This window comes from Schistocerca nitens, chromosome 12, assembly GCF_023898315.1.
Source record: "Schistocerca nitens isolate TAMUIC-IGC-003100 chromosome 12, iqSchNite1.1, whole genome shotgun sequence".
Lineage (NCBI taxonomy): Eukaryota > Metazoa > Arthropoda > Insecta > Orthoptera > Acrididae > Schistocerca > Schistocerca nitens.
In genome coordinates this window covers 154400481-154415029 of record NC_064625.1, presented here as the reverse complement: position 1 = coordinate 154415029, position 14549 = coordinate 154400481, and the positions used below count along the sequence as shown (strand labels likewise).

Genomic DNA, 14549 nt, shown 5'->3' with positions numbered 1-14549 from the left:
TGGAAGGAATTGATTTCAAAGCAAATGGTTTAGTAGCCATAATGCTTTTATAGAGCTTTTCATTTCACCTGTACTCTATCAAAAATGCTGAAGAAGCTTTTGCACAGTGGATAGCTCTAGTACACAATAGTAAAGAATTTTACACTTTTCTGTTAATCTAAAAGTCTTCGTTATAGAACTGACCGGCTCAGCCCTTCGTTGGAATTCGTCGAGGAGGATCTGTCTGCTTTGCATGTGGCGTAACTTCGAAATTGGGGACCACAGAGGGTAAAGCCAGTTTAAAATTACTTTCGCTGTGAAGTTTTTTCTGAATTTATTTCTTACATGCATTTAAGAAGGAAAAACCTTTTTTTTTTCTAGCAGACATGTGGATGAGACATGTAGTAAACTTGTTACCACTTTATTTGATAGCATTGGAAACTCAAGTTTTAAGTATAACCTGAAACTTATCAGCGACAGAGAATTATTTTCTGTAACTTAGGCACTGGAAGTTTTAAATAGCTGCTTGTTTCAATTTACACTTCCAAAATTATTCTCTTTTGCGAATGTTTGTATTACTAGATAGAGCAGGGAAATAGTGATTGAAATTTTTCCAAATCCCTTCAGGTGTTCCTTAATTTTATTCTTGACATTTTCATCCTAAGTAAGATGAATTTCTACTAGGAAATCGTGAAGGGTATTGAAGCACTCATTTTGATTGGAATTCAGATTTCCCAAACTGCAAGGCTTTTAATGAACAATTTGAACGAAAAAATGCACATTACACAATTATGTGTTTGGTCTGTGAAGTAATAACTTTCAATTGTTGACTTTTTTAACAAAATTTCTGTCAAATAAGCAACATTGGAAGCCAGACTTTTCCTAGGGAAAAATGTACCTCATTAGAAAAAATAAATGTCCTACAATATGAGAACAATTCTGCTGTGATATAACCCTCTTACATCTATTTTAGCCAATAAAAACTTTTAAATACTTAGGTTAGTATTACCAAAAAAATCACTAATTATTAAGATAATTGAAAAAATTAACTACTTTCTCAGCATTGTGAGCTATAGAGATCTTTCACATGCACCTAACGATAAGTTGATGTAATAATCGAAAGCAGCAGTGAATTGGAGTGACAATCATTAAAACGAAGGTGTTTTTCGTTGTGACAGTTTCAATTACCAGTTTTCTCCTCCGATTGTGAAAACATTCTGTTGGCTCCCACCTACATTGGGAGAAATGATAATCACAATAAAATAAGAGAAATCGGGGCTCGCACGGAAAAATTTAAGTGCTCATTTTTCCCGCGTGCCGTTTGAGAGTGGAACGGTGAAGAGGCGGCTTGAAGGTGGTTCCTTTAACCCTCTGCCAAGCACTTTATTGTGAATTGCAGAGTAATCGTGTAGGTGTAGATGTAGTGGAGATTCAAGTAACTATATTGCTGCTGATATTACAGCCATCAGTTATTTTAATATGAGGCCAGACGTGAAGTACTGTGTCTGTAACAACTGTACAAAGCAAAAAATTGCTTGCAAAGGGGCAACAGCGTTTTGTTTCGTGCGACACCAGGCGGGCATGTGACTCGATTAGTACCAACCGGCACAGGTGCCCTGGTGGATTAGGGCTCTGGCGGAGTAGCGCGTGGCCCAGCAGGGGCTGGTGCACCTCCACCATCTGCTGGGCAGTGCAACAGATGCCATCCTTTCTTTGGCAGATGTTTTCTCCCATACGGCCTTCGCATTTGATGCAAAGATTAAGATGCAGACTCTTTACAGCAATACGTGACCGTTCTCACTTCAGCCTTCGCTGGACATATACGCCGCCAGCCTAGTTCAAAAGCAGGCATCCCAGGCTATCACATACAATCCTGATACTGCTGATCCCTCCAAAACACAACTTAGGAGTATACGTCATGTCACTCAGTACTGTCCTGGTCTCGAATGTATATATCAGCTACTTTAAGACTGTCTTCGGACTGGTTTGATGCGGCACGACATGGATTCTTCTTCTCCTGTGCCAGCCTTTTCATTCCGGAATAGCGCTTGCAGTCTGTTTGCTGGATGTATTTCAATCTCTCTCTTCCTCTACAGTTTTTACCCTTTACAGCATCAGTGTTTTCCATATTTTCCTTTCCTCACTGATTCTGCAGTGAACCTCCCATTCCTTACCTTATCGTTCCACCTAATTTTCAACATTATTCTGTAGCACCAAATAATAAATATATCGATTCTCTTCTGTTCCTCCCATAGTCCATGTTTCACTACCATACAGTGCTTTGCTCCAAATGTAAATTCTCAGAAATTTCTTCCTCAAATTAATTTCACCTACTTTGTAATCACCAATTTTGATAAGTTTCTCACTGTTCTCATTACTTTCATCTTTCTTTGATTTACTCTCAATCTGGGGAAGGAGGGGGATAGCTGGGTAGTGGTGGGTGATGGTAAAGTGCTGCTTGTGGGAGTGTACAGGACAAGATGGAGAAAGGATAGGGCAGCTAGGTGAAGTTCGAAAGTTAGACGGATGACAGGGGTGGAGGGGGGGGGGGGGGGGGTTGCAGAAAAGCAGAGGAGTCAAAAGACTGAGGGTGCATTGGTGGAACAGAGTGCTGTGTAGTGCTGGAATGGGTAGAGGGAAGGGTCTAAATGGGTAAGGACAGTGACTGACTGCCTGCAGGGCTACCTGTGATCTGCAAGCTAAGCTGCAATCACTGTGCTGCATTATACATGGGCATGACAACCAACAAGCTGTCTGTCCATATGAATGGCCACTGACAAACTGTGGCCAAGAAACAGCTGGACCACCCTGTTGCTGAGCATGCAGCCCAACAAGACGTACTTCATTTGAATGATTACTTCACAGCCTGTGCCATCTGGATCCTTCCCACCGCCACCAGCTTTTCTGAATTGCACAGGTTGGAACTCTCTCTGCAGTATACTCTACATTCCCGTAACCCTCCTTGCCTCAGCCTTTGTTAGTCGTTGTTCTTAGCCATCTAACCCCCTTCCCTGTTCCTGTTTGGGCACTACACAGCCCTCTATTCCACCAACGAACCCAGTCTTTTTACCCCTCTTTTTCTGAAACCCCGTCTGCCCCTCCCCCCCTCCCCCCTCCTCTCCCTGCAGTCTGTATAACCTTCAGACTGCACCTAGCTACCCTACCGTCTCTCCTCGTAATCCTGTACACTCCCACAAGTGCAGCAGTTTACCTTCCCCCACCCCTGCCTTGCTATCCCTCCCCCTCCCACCCCAGCCTTCTCCTTACCCCCACCACTTGGTTGCCTCTCACATCATGGGCTGCTGCTTGCAGTCTGACCTCAGCAGTGAGAGACTGTGGTTTTGTGTGTGTGTGTGTGGGGGGGGGGGGGGGGGGGCTGTTGGCCAAAAGCTCACTTTCTGACAGTCTTTTTGTTTTGCCTATCTGCTGTTCAGCATCTTCGCTATATGGTGAGTAGCAACTATCCTTTTCACAGTATTGTTGCATTTCATTCTGTGCTTTCCATAGTTTTGTTTTGGCTCCACATTATTATCTTATTTATAATGTATCAAGATGTACCTTCAGAATTTGTTCCCAGTTATGTGGAAATGCACTGGAGGAAAGAAAGAACAAATCATGTTTCCGCTATTTGTAAATGTGTTATACTACAGGGTGCGGCAGTCAAACCTGCATTTTTTTAATGAGTGTAAAATAAACACTGGTGCAGATATCAAACTTTTATTCATACTATCTTATTCTATGTTAAAAAGCATTCAAGAAATATCAACACATTTTTCACTGTTTGAAAATAACATCAGCAAGATGGCGTCCTTCTCGAACACAACATTCTCGCAGGCAATTTATGAAGCTGCCCAGTACGTGACAGAGCGTACCCTGAGGAATTCTGTCTATTTCCAGCCGGATTCTTGCTTTGAGATCACTAACGTTATGAGGTCTTTCTTCGTACACTTCGCTCTTAAGGTAAGCGCATAAGAAAAAGTCACAAGCTGTAAGGTCGGGTGAATGGGTGGGCCAAGCAATGGCTCCATTCTTGGAAATCACCCGGATAGGAAATACTCCATTGAGAACATTAATGCTCATGCGGGCTGTGTGACTTGTTGCTCCATCTTGTTGAACTAATGTTTCATCATTCACTGCATATTGACAAAGCTGAGGTATGAAGAATGTCCTTAACATTGTCGAATAGTGCTCAGCATTCACAGTTCTCAAAAAATAAGGGCCCATTATTCCCGATGAGGACTCTGCACACCAAACTGTTAACTTGGTTGAGTGCAGGGGTTTTTCGTGGAGTTGTTGAGGATTCTGATCACTCCAGTATCTAAAGTTCTATTTGTTCACATATCCATTGAGGCGAAAATGTGCCTCGTCACTCATCCGGAGGTTATTAACAATTTTCTTCAATCATTTGCAAAAGACTTTGACATGAATGCTGCCGGACCACAAAGTCGTTATTATTCAAAGTGTTAACCACTTGGATTTTGTATGGGTGGTGATGTAAGCCAAACTTCAAAATTCTTTGGACAGTCCTGTCAGAAATTCCAAGTGCAACACACTGTCTACGTGCTGATCTCCGAGGGCTTCTTCCCACAGTAATTCTTGCACGTTCCACATTCTCGCGAGTACGCACTGTCCTCGCTCTGCTGCGCTCTTTCCTTGTTGTTTCACTGACATTTTCAAAGTTTTTGACCCAAGTTTTTATTGAGTTAACCGAAGGCACCAGCCTATTAAGCTCAATTTGAAAATGCGCCCAGAAAAGACACTGATTGGCTACATAGCTACCGCTTTGGTAGAACGCTATCACTGCAAATGACTTGTTACTTAGTCCACAGCTCCATAGCTACTGAAATGTTTTGTGTTGGGAAAAACAGTGGTGACTTTGGTTACTTGTCCCCCACTACTTCCAGTGCTTCCGCGCACTAATAATAAATGCATGTTTGACTGTCACACCCTGTATATCGAGACAGAGTATGCTCTGGCAAGAAGAATCGATCTGTTTTCTTCTTCAGTGAGGAGTGGCATGATGGTCCTAGTTGAGGAGTGGCATGATAGTCCTAGTTACTGAATTATCTGTCCCTCCACCCTCCAATTATTTCAAAGAATGGTTCCCATTTATCTGAATTCTGCCGAGATAAATAACATAGTTAAAGTTTACTTTTGGTAATGCCCTCAAAATTTTACCCCTCTCCTTTAACACCCTTGTGTCCCCCCCGGGGACTAGCAAAGACCGATGCAAGGGGAAGTAAAAGAATGAAAGATATATTGCCGGGACAGTTCACACTTGTGCAATTCAGAAAAACTTGCATTGTCAGTTCGGCTGTCTCTTAGTCACAGTTTGGCGGTGGCCATTCGTTCAGACCTCTACATCTACATGACTACTCTGCTGTCCACACTTAAATGCCTGGTAGAAGGTTCTTTGAACCACCTTCAGACTATTTCTCTACTGTGCCACTCTGGAACAGTGTGTGGAAAAATTAACTGTTAGATATTTCTGTACAAACTGATTTCTCTTGGTTTATGATGCTGATAATTTCTCCCTGTATAAGCAGGGAACAAAAAAGTTTTCACATTCAGAGGAGAGAGTTCATGATTGAAATTTCATGGAAAAAAAATTCACCGCAACATAAGTCTTTCTTTTAATTATTGCCACCTCAATTTATTTATCATATCCATGACAACACTCTCTCCCTTATTTCCTGATAATAGAAGAAGAGCTACCCTTCTTTGGACCTTTTTGATAGCTTTCATCAATCCTATCAAGTAAGGATACCATACCGCACAGCAGTATTCTTGGAGAAGGCAGACAAGCACAGTGTAGGCAGTGTCTTTAGTAGACCTGTCACATTTTATAAGTGTTCTGCCAATAAAATGCAACAATACCTATGCAGTTTTTACAGTTGAAGTTCGTAATTGACTCTTTTAGTAGCCGTGGACACACAGATTGCTACACAGTGGTTGCAGCTAAGTTGGTACATCACATGATTGCTTTTGCATTCTTGGCACCTCTTAACACAGTCTTATCACTTTTTTTAACACTCTGTAAGTGAGATGTATTTAAGAAAATATCAAATTTCTGAAATTTTTTCACAAACACTAGAGATTTTGGTGCTGACGCAGTGCGCTCCTGGAGATAACTTTAAATGGCCAATTGCAGTTTACCGTATTCCACAGCACTAATTCAGTTCAGAGCCTTTGAAGTGAACACATGTTGAAGGGTTTGGCCAATTCCATAATGGAGAACTCTTTACAGTGTGGTGGGAAATGACGAAGAGTCGTATATTGTGCTACAAGAGAATTGGTTTGAATACAGCAGAACAAGAGAGGTGTTGTGCACCACATGGAAGTTTACTGTTGAAATTCTGAGTCTGTACAGTAGGAGTAGTCTGACAACATATTATTTCCCGATGCACCCATAATGTAAAATGACCGTGATTAGAAAATAAGATGAATTATTGCTAGTACAGAGGCTTAGTGACATTCATTCTCCTGAGCCACCATTTGCAAATGGGACAGTGGAGGATGATTTACTCTTCACCATACACTAGGTTGGCTTGCAGAATAGGTGTAGAGATAGTGGATGTAAACTGGCTTGAGAATGTCACATCACTTCAATTGAGGCAGTCATCTGGCTAAACAGTGCATGCTATACTGCACCCTCTTCTCCCATTTTGGTTCTGGCAGACTCCACTGTGTTCCCCAAACTTAGTCACGTAAGGACCCAACAAGGTCTAGCCCATTCTTTGAAAATCTGAAGGGGTAAAATACATGGAGCAAAAAGACTGCAGTTATAAAAGTCAAAGGATGAAAGGGAGGCAGTAGTCGATAAGGGAGTGAGGAAAGGTTGCAGCATTGTGTCTACATCTTCATACATACTCCACAACTCACCATATAGTATGTGGCAGAGGGTTCCCTATACAACTGCTAGTCATTTCCTTTCCTGTTCCACTCGCATACAGAGCAAGGGAAAAATATCTGTCGTGTGCCTCCTTACGAGCCCTAATTTCTTTCATCTTTATGGTCCTATGTGAAATGTACGTTGCCGGCAGTAGAATCATTCTGCTTTCAGCTTCGAGAGCCAGTTATCTAAATTTTCTCAGTAGTGTTCATCCAACAGAATGTTGCCTTCCCTCGAGAGATTCCTATTTGTTTTCCCAAAGCTTCTCAGTAATACTTGCATGTTGTTAGAGTCTTACCAGAAGCAAATCTTACGGCCTGCCTCTGAATTGCTTCGATGCCTTCCTTAAGTCAGATGTGCTGTGGATCCCCAAACATTCGAGCAGTACTCGAGAATGGGTTGCACTAGTGTTCTGTATGAAGCACACTTTTGTAAAATTCTCTCAATAAACCAAAGTCGACCATTCACTTTCCCTACTACAATCCTTACATGCTCATCCCATTTCAGATCACTTGGCAATATTATGCCCAGATATTTAAATGACATGCCCGTGTCAAGCAGGACACTACTAATGCTGTATCCGAACATTACGCATAATTTTTTTTTATTTCCCCCACCCCCTTCTCGTCCACATTAACTTACATTTTTCTACATTTTGAGTTAGCTGTCATTTATCACACGAATTGTAAATTCTGTCCGAGTCATCTTGTCTGCTCCTGCAGTCACTTAATGACAGTGTCTTCCTGTACACCCCAACATTGTCAGCAAACAGCTGCAGACTGCTGCTACCCTGCCCATCAGATCGTTTGTGTATATAGAAAAGAGAGCAGTGCTCTCACACTTCCCTAGGGCACTATGGAAGATACTCTTGTCTCTGATGAACATTCACTTTGGAGGACAACAAACTGGGTTCTGTCGCTTAACCTCTCTCACCTTAGTCGATTTGTACATTGAGAAAACAGAAGAGGAAACAGGAGAAATATGGAAAGGGAATTAAAGGTAAGAGCAGTTGAACAAACTGGATAGTGCCTTGAAAGAGATTATACATTTGGAAATGGGATGCTAAAAGTAGTAAACTACTGTTGCTGTTTGGGCAGCCGTATAACTGTCAGTGGCCAAAGCAGAGATGTTATAAAATGCAAACTGCTATTAATGACAAAACTGGTTCTGAAAAAGAGAAATTTGTCAACAGCAAACGTAAATTTAAGTATTAGGAAGTCTTTTCTGCTGTCATCAGTCTGGAGTGTAGTCTTGCGCATAAGTGCAATGTGCACTGATCAGCACCACCTAATAGCCAGTATGTCCGCCTTTGGCACGGGTAACAGCAGCGACATGTCGGGGTGTGGAAACAATAAGTCTTCGTAGGTCACTGGAGGCAGTCGGCATGACATCTGCACACAAAAGTTGCCTAATTCCCGTAAATTCCAGGGAGGGGTTCCGTGAAGTCTGACGCTATGTCGAGTCGTATCCCAGATACTTTCGATCGGGTTCAGATCTGGCGAGTTGGGTGGCCAGCAAGGCCTTGTGACAGGATGCATTATCTTATCGGAAAAATGACACTCCTGTCAGGGAACACGATTGTCACGAAAGGGTGTATTACATTTGCAACCAGTGTACAATACTCGTTGCCGTCATGGTACTTTGAACGAGCTCCACTGAACACACGGATGCCCGTATGTATGTTTGCTAGAGTATAGAGGAGATGGCACCAGCTTGTCTCCCTCCCACAATACAGGTATCGAGGAGCTGTTCCCCTGGAAGATTACAGATTCGTGCCCTCCCATTGGCACGATGAAGAAAGTATCGGGATTTATTGGGCCGCGCAATGCTCCGCTACTGCACCGACGGCCAGTGCCGATGGTCCCCGTGCCCGTTTCAGCCGTAGTTGCCGATGTGGTGTTAACATTGGCACTAACGTGGATTGTTGGCCGTGGAAGCCCATCGTTAAGAGTGTTAAGTGCACTGTGTGTTGAGACACATATGTACTCTGCTCAGCTTTAAAGTCCTGATGTTAGTGCCGCCGCAGTTTGCCGCCTGTCTTCTTTTACCAGTCTGCCCATCCTATGACATCCATTATCTGTAATGAGGGTGGCCGTCCTGCTCCACGACGTCCGGACACGGTTTCGTATTGGTTTCACCGTGTGTTGGAGGTGCTGACCACAGCACTCCTAGAACACCTGACAATTCGTGCAGTTACCGAAAAGCTCGTGCCTAGCCCTTTCTACACAGACAGAATGCTCACTGATACCATGAGCACCGTGCATGTGCCTGATCAGCAGTCACTCCTCACTAGGTGATGCTGCTGTCACCTGGACAGGCTTATATCGAAAGTAGGTCGGTGGTCGTAATTTTCTGGCTGATCGTCGTATGCATTAAACACTGCGAGAAAGAGAAGAATAAAAGCTTTTGAAATGTAGTTCTGCAGAATAAAGCTGAAAATTAGACAAATGGATTGCATGCTTAATGTAGTGGTACTGAACTGATTTACAGGAAAAAAGAAAGTTGTCACAACTTAAGGAAAAGCAGGGATCAATTGATAGGACATGTTCTGATGCGTGAAAGAATTATCAACATGGTAATAATAGGAAGTGCGGAGGGTAAAAATTGTAAATGCAGACCGTGAAACACAGCAGACAATGCAGTAAACAGATTGAAGTTGATGTAAGTTGCAGTCGTAATGCAGAGGAGAAGATGCTCACACGGAATAGAGCTGCACCGAGCCAATCTTTCTTGCGCCAGAACTTTGAATGCTTTACAGGGAGCGTGCTCATGGTGGGAGAAATGTTGATAATTGTCTGTAATAACAGATTTATTTTCCACAAACTGAACAAGCCGAATTTATTTCCTTATTTTGTGAGTGCATGATAATCTTGGAAAAATTCTGTTGTCCATTGGCATTTGTAACTGCTTCAATTCTGTTTGCTTCTGGAGTGTGCAAATTTGTAGAAATCAATGTTACTAAATTGATAAAAGTTTGTGAATATGGTGATTGGGTGAGTGGAGGGGGGAAGTAAAGGGTAAGTAAGTCATAAATAATGTTTTCAAGAACCTTAATAGATTATTAATTTAGTATTATTATTTTCCTTTCTTTTGCTTTGCTTTGTTCGACTTCACTTAGCTAAAATTAGACCTACAAGAACAGTAATAGTATTGCCTTCACTTGCTTTGTTTCTAATAACTCTTGGTTATATCTTCTTGATTATACAGTAATACAGGGTGATTCAAAAAGAATACTACAACTTTAAAAATGTGTATTTAATGAAAGAAACATAATATAACCTTCTGTTATACATCATTACAAAGAGTATTTAAAAAGGTTTTTTTTCACTCAAAAACAAGTTCAGAGATGTTCAATATGGCCCCCTCCAGACACACAAGCAATATCAACCCGATACTCCAACTCGTTCCACACTCTCTGTAGCATATCAGGCATAACAGTTTGGATAGCTGCTGTTATTTCTCGTTTCAAATCATCAATGGTGGCTGGGAGAGGTGGCCGAAACACCATATCCTTAACATACCCCCATAAGAAAAAATCGCAGGGGGTAAGATCAGGGCTTCTTGGAGGCCAGTGATGAAGTGCTCTGTCACGGGCTGCCTGGCGGCCGATCCATCGCCTCGGGTAGTTGACGTTCCGGTAGTTACGGACAGATAAGTGCCAATGTGGTGGCGCTCCATCCTGCTGAAATGTGAATTGTTGTGCTTCTTGTTCGAGCTGAGGGAACAGCCAATTCTCTAACATCTCCAGATACTGTAGTCCAGTTACAGTAGCACCTTCGAAGAAAAAGGGACCAAAAACTTTATTGGCTGAAATGGCACAGAAAACGTTCACCTTAGGCGAGTCACGTTCATACTGAGTTGTTTCCCGCGGATTCTCAGTGCCCCATATACAGACATTGTGACGGTTGACTTTCCCGTTAGTGTGGAAAGTTGCTTCATCACTAAACACAATCTTTGAAACGAAAGATTCATCTGTTTCCATTTGAGCAAGGATAAAATCACAGAAATCGATTCTTTTAATCTTATCAGCTGCAGACAGTGCTTGAACCAATTTCAGACGATAAGGTTTCATAACTAACCTTTTTCGTAGGACTCTCCATACAGTTGATTGTGGAATTTGCAGCTCTCTGCTAGCTCTGCGAGTCGATTTTCCTGGGCTGCGAACAAATGCTTGCTGGATGCGTGCTACATTTTCATCACTCGTTCTCGGCCGTCCAGAACTTTTCCCTTTGCACAAACACCCATTCTCTGTAAACTGTTTATACCAACGTTTAATACACCACCTATCAGGAGGTTTAACACCATACTTCGTTCGAAATGCATGCTGAACAACTGTCATCGATTCACTTCTGCTGTACTCAATAACACAAAAAGCTTTCTGTTGAGCGGTCGCCATCTTAGCATCAACTGACGCTGACGCCTAGTCAACAGCGCCTCAAGCGAACAAATGTACAACGAAATGAAACTTTATAGCTCCCTTAATTCGCCGACAGATAGTGCTTAGCTCTGCCTTTTGTCGTTGCAGAGTTTTAAATTCCTAAAGTTGTGGTATTCTTTTTGAATCAATCTGTAGTTTGTAATAACTTTGTGTTTATTGATCAGTTTAATAAGTATTCTCAGCAATTTAATTTTATGAATTCATAGTTTTCTATATCTATAAATTTGAATAAAACTCTCACAAATAGTGTGATATTTCCAGAGGCAACACTATTTTCAAATATAACATTTTGTATGAATGTCTCAAGCATGTTACTGCATTTGTACTGTCTCCCACAGGATGGTAGATGTAGGAGGACAGCGTTCGGAGAGAAGGAAGTGGATACACTGCTTTGAAAATGTTACTTCCATTATCTTCCTGGTAGCATTAAGTGAATACGACCAAATTCTGTTTGAATCTGAAAATGAGGTGAGCATTTTTGGTTGTCCTTGTACACCTGATTGTGCCTCCCTAATTCATAATTGTTTTATTTATAATTCTTTTAACCTGAGCATTAATATCAAGTATTCCTAGTAGATCTTATTTATGAGTGACCTTTAAAAAAACATCATTTAGCATCCTATATGTCAGTGCAATTAATTAAAACTTGTACCTATTGCATATCAGATGCGATTGGCACCTGAAACGGTGTTCAAAATTGTTGCAGAATCGGATGGAAGAAAGCAAAGCATTGTTTAAAACGATCATAACATATCCCTGGTTCCAACACTCCTCAGTCATCCTGTTCTTGAACAAGAAGGATCTCCTCGAAGAGAAAATCATGTATTCACATCTAGTAGACTATTTTCCAGAATATGATGGTAAGTATTTCGTAATAAAGTAGTGAGAAATAGGCTCTTTAAGAGAAGATTTAGTGATAATAATAATAATAATAATAATAATAATAATTCTCTGTGACTCAACAATTCAGTGCAAGTCTTTAAATTGGACACTACTTCACGAACTTCTCTCTCTAAAACTACCTCGGTAATCCTAGTGGGGGAAAGAGGACCTACTGTAAAGGGTAGGTTGTCACACTCAACGAAGTACAGGGTGTTTCAAAATTAATATCTGGGATTTAAGGTTTCTTAACATTTCTTGCATTCAACTTAAAATTCTAAATAATACATCAAATGGGAAGGAAAGTTGCTACTCACCATATAGCATAGATGCTGAGTCGCAGATAGACACAACAAAAAGACTCTCACAAATACAGCTTTTGCGACACACACACACACACACACACACACACACACACACACACACACACTCTCTCTCTCTCTCTCTCTCTCTCTCTCTCTCTCTCTCTCATGCCACGCAAACACAATTCTAAATAATACATCAAATGGGAAGGAAAGTTGCTACTCACCATATAGCGTAGATGCTGAGTCGCAGATAGACACAACAAAAAGACACTCACAAATACAGCTTTTGAGACACACACACACACACACACACACACACGCTCGCACGCGCGCGCTCTCTGTCTCTCATGCCACGCAAACACAACTCACACACACAACTGGGGTTTCAGTCAACTAAAACCATGCTGCGAGCATCAGCATCAGTGCATGATGGGAGTGGTGACTGGGTTGGAGAAAGGAGGCGGCTGGGATGGAGAAGGGGGGATAGTATAGTGGGGGTGCCGCACAGTGAAGTGCTGCAGCTTAGGCGGAGGGTGGGTAGAGGTGGTTTGGGGGGGGGGGGGGGGGGGAAGTAGTGGAAAATGAGAGAAATAAAAAGACTGGGTGTGGTGGTGGAATGGCAGCTGTGTAGTGCTGGAATGGGAACAGGGAGGGGGCTGGATGGGTGAGGACAGTGACTAACGAAGGTTGAGGCCAGGAGGGTTTACGGGAACATAGGACGTATTGCAGGGAAAGTTCCCACTTGCATAATTCAGAAAAACAGATGTTGGTGGCAAGGATCACAGGCTGTGAAGCAGTCATTGAAATGAAGGATATCATGTTTGGCAGCATGTTCAACAACAGGGTGGTCCACTTGTTTCTTGGCCCCAGTTTGTTGGTGGCCATTCATGTGGACAGACAACTTGTTTGTTGTCATGCTTACATAGAATGCAGCATAGTGGTTACATTGTAGCTTCTAAATCACATGACTGGTTTCACAGGTAGCCCTGTCTTTGATGGGATAGGTGATGTTAGTGACTGGACTGGAGTAGGTGGTGGTGGGAGGATGTATGGAACAGGTCTTGCATCTAGGTCTGTTACAGGGTTATGAGCCATGAGGTAAGGGATTGGAAGCAGGGGTAACATGTTGTTTACAAAGCCGGTACATATCGACTTGGTGGGTGTCGTGTGGCGAATAGTGCTCACATTGAACACACATAAGAGAAACTATTTGAGTTGCTCTTTCATTTAATGTATTATTTACAACTGTGAGTTGAATGCAAGAAATGTTAGAAAGCTTTAATATCCAGATATTGAATTTGAAGCTCCCTGTGCTACTACTGTATATTTTGTTCCATCCACTGAGGGATAGTCAACACATTTGTAGTTACATTCTAGTCAGCACTCCTGTACAATAACTGGGGAAGCTGGTGGGAAACAGCCTTCAGCATTCTGAATCTTGAAATTTCATCTTGTAATGAGAGGTCAATTCTTGGCCTGAGTGGGCTCGTCGACCCATTTATTGAGATGTGACTGAGGAATATGATAAAAGTTCTTAAAAAATCTGTGTATTTAATATATGGCTTTTACTACGTAGGCCATATCATTAATAGTCAAAAATGAGCAGCTGAGTGATGGGTGTCCTATTTAAACACACACCACCTCATAAAATTGTCAAGCTTTCTAAGATACCACTTTTTTCCTAGTCCTGAATTGCAGTTGACCTGAAAGGAGGTTGTGGAGGAAGAGGAAAAGATGGTAGCAGTTAGGAGGGGGAAGATGTGTGGGCCTCAACACTGTTGGAAAAGGTCAGCTACTAACGTATTCGTGGAGGACAATAACTACTATTCGTTCTGATTCAGTTCTGTAGCCAAACAGTTGTATTTTTCTCTTTTTAGTTTAATTTCAGTTGATTTTGGGCCCACGAGGCTCTATCCCCAACTAGAAACTGGGTGGCAGGGTTTTGCACTGTTAACTTTTTTGGCAGACAGCCAGAGTGGATAGACGTGAAAATTACTACAAAGTTGGTCGAGTATGAGATGGGTCAAAAATACTCACAGTAGTACATCATAGCAGG

General features: G+C 42.0%; 1 protein-coding gene across 7 annotated transcripts in view; it reads left to right on the top strand.

Moving 5' to 3' along the window:
* The window catches only part of LOC126215106 (guanine nucleotide-binding protein G(q) subunit alpha), a 103513-nt gene that overhangs the window by 44966 nt on the left and 43998 nt on the right, over positions 1-14549 (top strand). For all 7 annotated transcript variants that reach the window (XM_049941762.1, XM_049941761.1, XM_049941759.1 and 4 more), the window contains 2 exons: positions 11648-11777; positions 12016-12169. In XM_049941762.1, coding sequence (XP_049797719.1) covers positions 11648-11777; positions 12016-12169 — 284 coding nt within the window. The remainder of the gene's footprint in view (positions 1-11647; positions 11778-12015; positions 12170-14549) is intronic.